At 42.7% G+C, this 6,000-nt stretch overlaps 1 protein-coding gene across 2 annotated transcripts in view; it reads right to left on the reverse strand.

The window, feature by feature from the left end:
- LOC115325483 (golgin subfamily B member 1) overlaps positions 1 to 3,527 on the reverse strand; it is a 65,713-nt gene extending 62,186 nt beyond the window's left edge. For both annotated transcript variants that reach the window (XM_029986218.4, XM_029986217.4), the window contains exons 1-7: positions 3,397 to 3,527; positions 1,789 to 1,838; positions 1,559 to 1,605; positions 1,314 to 1,424; positions 956 to 1,032; positions 752 to 839; positions 536 to 637 (exon numbers count right to left, since the gene is read on the reverse strand). In XM_029986218.4, coding sequence (XP_029842078.2) covers positions 536 to 637; positions 752 to 839; positions 956 to 1,032; positions 1,314 to 1,424; positions 1,559 to 1,605; positions 1,789 to 1,838; positions 3,397 to 3,449 — 528 coding nt within the window. In that variant the 5' untranslated portion in view covers positions 3,450 to 3,527. The remainder of the gene's footprint in view (positions 1 to 535; positions 638 to 751; positions 840 to 955; positions 1,033 to 1,313; positions 1,425 to 1,558; positions 1,606 to 1,788; positions 1,839 to 3,396) is intronic.
- Between the last annotated feature and the right edge of the window lie 2,473 nt (positions 3,528 to 6,000).

Raw genomic sequence — 6,000 nt, forward strand, 5'->3', positions numbered from 1 at the left:
GCTGGAGGCGCGGCGACTGAAACCCTTCCCTGTCTTTTTCATTCTGTCGATGATTGTGGTCTTCGTAATGCATTCCAACACCGCAGGATTTTACGACTCGCATACTGACTCAGAGTAAAAGAGAGACGTCAAACTCTGCATGAGCACGTCGACGAAAAAGAGGAAGACACCGCAGAAACCTCGACACGAAAACGGTGCACCACGAGGATGGTGGAAATGATGTGAAAAAGACCTACCTTAGTGCACAAAAGAAATTTATGTGTTAAGTTTACTGTAATGAAGAGATTGAGAATGTGATGAACATTAACGAAAGTGCATCTAGCTAAAACAAAGCTGACTGAGACGTGAGGCACAAAATGTTCCCAAGCAAAGCTCCTCCCAATTGTGAAAGAGTTTGATCTTCAAAACAAATTTTGTGTGCTGTGCTGTTTATCTCTATAATTTTATATAGTTAATGTGTTGAACAAAACAATGATGATGCACTAACTCTCTAGGAACAAACTAAAAGGAAATCGCTTTTGTAAATACTACTCACTTTGACTTCACTTTCAAGGTGTTTGTTCTGCCTTTGAACTTGGGAGACATTGTTTGCCATTTTCACATTGTCGTCATGAACGGCCTCAGCAAAACTTGTTTTCTGCAACACATGTTTACAATTCTGGTCAGAACAAAAAACAAACAAAGGGAAAAAAATAACTTAAGGTAACATATGGAAGGGGTCTTCTAAGGAAGACATAAGAAACAGTCTCACTGATTGAAATTTGTGAAGTTCTTTTTCCAGATCAGCCTTCTCCTGTTTCAGCTGCTCGATGGCATCATGTTGCTGTTCAACAGTCAGCCTGAACAAAACGAAATTGTAGTGGAGCATCTCTCAGCCCTACATCATCCATCAGTCACACTACCAAAAAGTTCAAATAACTATAAGAGAGAAAAATATATGTGAAAACGAGCTCACCAAGTCTTCTGAAGAAGGGCATTTCTTTCTCCAATCTCCTTGGTAAGTCTATCAACGTCACCGAGCATTTCACTTTTCTATAAAAACAAAACAAAACAAACAAAAATTGTGGGACTATACTTTTTTTTTTTTTTTTTTGCACTTTGACCATAATTAGTGCTCAGAATAAACACTTCACAGACGCAGTCACTTCACACCACCATGTTCACCAGCTCACAACATGCAACACATACCTCAGCTGCAAGCCTACAGTAGCCTATTAAATCAGCAATTTGCTCCCCACATGCCACATGAAAGCTCCATAATCTCAATTACATGTCTTTTCTGTCACAATCTATGTAATTCTATGGGTACTTACAAAAGCCTCAAATTCAGCAGTGCCAGCACTGGCTTCAGGATCCTTCTGCTGCTGCATGTAGAAATGCCTCAGGCGAAGATGAAGGTTCTCTCTTTCAAGCTTGATTAAATGCTGCGAAGGCACATGGTATAGTCAATGCTCAACTTTCACACACAAAAAAAAAAAAAGAAATAAACAGGCAGCAAAGAAAGTAGCAGGCTAATGTCATGGTACAAGAGCACTGGAGTAGCAGGAACACTAATCACCTCCTCGTAATCTCTCAAGCTCTTCGTCTGCAAGGGCATCATGCGTCCTGCAACAGAAGAGGCCAATCTGTCAGAAATGTGGTTTCACAGTGTGCCTCGCTCGAAGAAATTATTTGTAATGCATCAGCATCCAGAATTACAGCCAGTTTATAACTGGGGCAGGAGTGCATGGTTACGGTACATTGTTAACTGAATGCTGGAGACGCTTGTTGCAGGAAAGTAGTACTCACTGGCTTGTGCTGCCATCAATGGAGCACCGACCGAGACCTCTGGATCTCCTCTGAGAGATGAGGACAAGTGTTGAACGATTACTTCACTAATTTCACGTGGGAAAGTTGAAAGGTTCTAACAGAGCCACCTGCAATTTCCTCGCATGCTTGCCACTAAGATAAAGCTAGCAATCAACTGTTTTGATCTCAATATGGAATAGAAAACACGCTAATTATACCTTCATTCTGCAAGACACAGTGACCCATCCCAGGAGCAGCTAGTGTTGGGTTAGAGTTTCCAAGACTCGCGATTGAAATTTCTGTTTACAGTAAAGAAACCGCTCGAGCGAATTAAAAAGAAAAATGCACTTCGGCCCAGCCTTGAATAGATCGGCGGAGAGAGCCACCGAAATTGAAACTCATCGCTGCAACTCGGGGAAAACCCAACATTAGAACATCCGACATAAACGCTCCTGCAAATTTCCTCCGTGGGCACCGCCTAGCCCAATTCCTCGTCGAAATCTGTCTCGTGTAACACGAACCAGCGACGCCAGCTTTAAATTACAAATCGCGAAGATAACTGCTACAACGTCGCATCAGGGCTAGCGCCTACGATTGACACCTTGGCGAGATTACAGTCCAAACGCGATGTCGCCGCACTCTTGCCTCAATCAGCAAACTTCGAGACCTGCGTCTAGAGCCTGGAGTATCGCCTGGAGGCCAACTTGCAGAGGCAGTTGCGGACGAAGACGAGTGCCCAACGCCGGACAGACATCACCATGTCGGAGGATTTCATCGCAAGACACCGGAAAATTGCGGATGGCGTTCTCAGGAGAGGATGCGGAGCAGTCGGAGAAGTCCGCGACTTATCGCCAGTCCCGGTCCTCCACCGCGCATGCGCGCCGTATGCCGGCACGTTCAAAAACAAAGAGAATCCACCGGTTACCAAACCGGTACGCGTACTTGGTGGCGTTTAAATGCGGGGGGTGTGAGGATTACCGGTTGAAGTTCGGTAGCATCATCGGGCACTATACTACACCGGAGCGATAATTTAATTTTGACAAGAGACAATCGACGTAGAAAAGTATTTTACCACGTCTTTTTTTTTTTTTTTTTCCCCACATTTGAAATGGTTGTTTTTGGGTTAGGCCAGGGTTAGACTAGAGTTTCGGGCGTGCTCAGAATTTATCGCAGCTTTGGAGGGTCTCCTAACTCGCGCACTGCGGAAGGTGAATCCTAAATCGTTCAACGATGATAACTAAACGACGTGCAGTTAGGTGAAACCCGCGCAAACCTCAGGCACTTCTGAAAACTTTTCTTCTACAATACTGGGCTCTATTTTAAACTTGGAATTTACAAAAATATCTTGCCACGCAGCAAATACGACGACGCAACAGCCGACAACTGTCAATCTTTGAGCTCGTGGCACCGTCCAAGCAAAACGAAGACCGCCTGCATGCGACCCGACGAAAGACAAAACGACCGTATATATACATATATTAGGTTGCTTTTGCACCCGAGAGTAACTTATTTTTGGACAGAACGCGAAGAGAGTCAAAACCGTCAAAACGCTCTACCCCGTACGTCAGAAACCAAAACACTGTAACGAAGAAAGCTCAGCGAACTTACACGCTGCTACTGGTATCCGTGATGAAACTCTCGTCCATGGCTCTCCTGTCCATCACTGTACCAGCAGAAATATGCACCACACGTTAGCACACAAACGGGGGCATTTGGGCGGAAGACAGGGTACAATGCGACACAAGTAGGGATGTCGCGAACCACCCTAGGTTCGATTTCGAAAGGTTTCGATATTTGCGAAGCGAACTGAGGTTCGATTTCGAAAAATTTCGATATTTTCGTACCGACCGAGGTTCGATTTCGAAAAATTCGCAACTTTTGACCACAGCGGAGTTTCGAATTCGAAAATTTCGAAGCTTTCATGGTTTCCAAAATTTCGAATTCGAATATTTCGAATATTCTTTTACTTCAGGTTCGATAAATTCGAAGATCTCGAAATTCTTTGTAAAAAAAATTCGAAAACTTCGAACGCTTCGAATTTTTATAGACATGAAGTTCGAACAATTCGAAGATTTCGAATTTCTTTTTGCATAAAGTTCGAAAAGTTCGAAGGTTTCGATTCTCTTTTAACGCTAAATTAAAAAAAAAAAAAAAAAAAAAAAAAAAAAACTTTGAGGATTTTGAATTTCTTTTTAATCCAAGTTTTCAAAGTTCGAAGTCCGATTTTCAAGTTTTTCCACAGTTTCAGTTTCAAATAACGTTTTCACGACTCACTGGTTTTCACGAAATCAAGTTTAGAAAAGTTAGGGTGTGATATCTAGATTCTGCGAAGTGGGTCAGGCAATTAAATGAGACGACGAGTGTCCCGGACGTGCTAGAATATTTGCCAGTGCAGAATTGTGCCTGCCAGCCCCGGGGGGAGGGGGGGGGGGGTCTTTAACCTGCATCACGCAGTAGTGATTGCACGAACACACTGTTTTACGAGACTCATCCAGTTCGAAAGGCCAGGGGCGAGCAGGAGGTTGAGGCTCAGAAAAACCGTGAAGCGACCTGGCAAACTAGCTCGCCACTCCTTGCACGCTGGTAGTAATCCGATCCGGTGAAGTTTATAATTGTCCTGGAGGTTTATTTTCTGGGACGGAGGATTCGCCTCGCAAAAAGCACAAAAGCCGACACAACTCGAGGTCGAGGAGCGTTCTACCATACACTGGCGTCGGAAGAGGAAAAACGGGGGGAACGAGGGTAGCGGGGGGGGGGGGGGAGGGGGCTTTAGTTTCCTTTTCCCCCTTGCAGGTATTTCGAACTGTTAAAGAAAACAATACGGGGAAAGAGGGCGTGGTCGAGCTTATTTGAATCTGAAACTATCTATGCATATGTATAGCTACTGTCGCTCTTCACTGCATAAAGGGTTGCGTAGATGGTCATTGTTAGAAACTCGTTGTCAGAAGGCACTGCTCGTCACATGCTTAGTGGTTCGGAAGTTCAAAGCTGTCTTTTCGACCTAAACACCTGTGCCGATAGTAAAAAAAAAAAAAAAAAAAAAAAGAATAAATGCGGGAATACAAAGCAGGAAAAAAAAAACTATCAAGAATTCGTCGGAAGTGTTCTATTCTTGCATATTCAGAGGTTCAGAATTTCGAAACAAGTTTCTTTTACCAAAATGTGTACAGGCTAAAAGAAACACGTCCCAAGAACGTGAAGCGAAAAAAAAAAAGTTTTCTTTTAATGACGTGCTGAACTTGAACACTATTAGAAATCTTCTCCCATGAGTTAATTTATTCCTTAACGTGAAAAAACAATAAATATATTATTTCGTATTCTGCAGATGGCAATGATATGTACTGTCTGTGGTGTTAATTTAAATGCGATACCTCAAACAACTTAGACGAAAATAAATATCAAGTTTAGGTTATAATTGCAGGCAGATACATGTTTGGACATTTCTTCGAAACTCACGTTGAATAACACTTACCTAGGCTATACATAGACCATTCTTAAGAAAGTATAACATATCTACCATAAATAGCTCCGGCTGCAGCGTGCTTCAAATCTGGCACAAACGATAATCGTCAAAAACCCGTCGTCCTTCCTCGCCCCTTCGGGGATTTATTTCTTTAAACCTAAGCATGCCAGAACATTGAAATAAATGACATTGTCTTTCGTAAGGAACGCAGCACCGCGTGTAAAAGTTCGAGAAAAAAAAAATTACGAATGTACCCCACTACTTGAAATCAAATGAAACCGTCCGCCGGTCTTTCGAAGTTCGACGAACGTCGAACTTTTACCCTAAGAGTTCGAAGTTCGTCGAACTTCTGACTTTTCAGAATCCGAAAGTTCGAACCTTTTCGAATTCTCTTGATAAATAAGTTCGAAAGTTCGAAATTCATCGAATTTTTTGGTCAGTCAAGTTCGAAAGTTCGACAAGCATCGAACCTTGCAGCGCAATAAATTCGAAAGTTCGAAAAAGATCGAATTTTTTAGCGTAATAAGTTCGACGGTTCGAAAAGCGTCGAACTTCTTAGCTTAACAAGTTCGAAAATTCGACCTCCGTCGAATTTTACGATATAGACAATTCGAAAAATCGAAATCTTTCGAACCTTTCGAACCGCTTGATTCGATCATCGAAACTTCGATTCGAAAAAAGTTCGCGGCATCCCTAGACACAAGCACACAAGGTTCAGCGATTCGACCGTTCAGCGCCGTTCAATTTCA

The sequence above is a fragment of the Ixodes scapularis genome, unplaced genomic scaffold, assembly GCF_016920785.2.
Source record: "Ixodes scapularis isolate PalLabHiFi unplaced genomic scaffold, ASM1692078v2 PGA_scaffold3__209_contigs__length_174095766, whole genome shotgun sequence".
In the NCBI taxonomy this organism is placed as follows: domain Eukaryota; kingdom Metazoa; phylum Arthropoda; class Arachnida; order Ixodida; family Ixodidae; genus Ixodes; species Ixodes scapularis.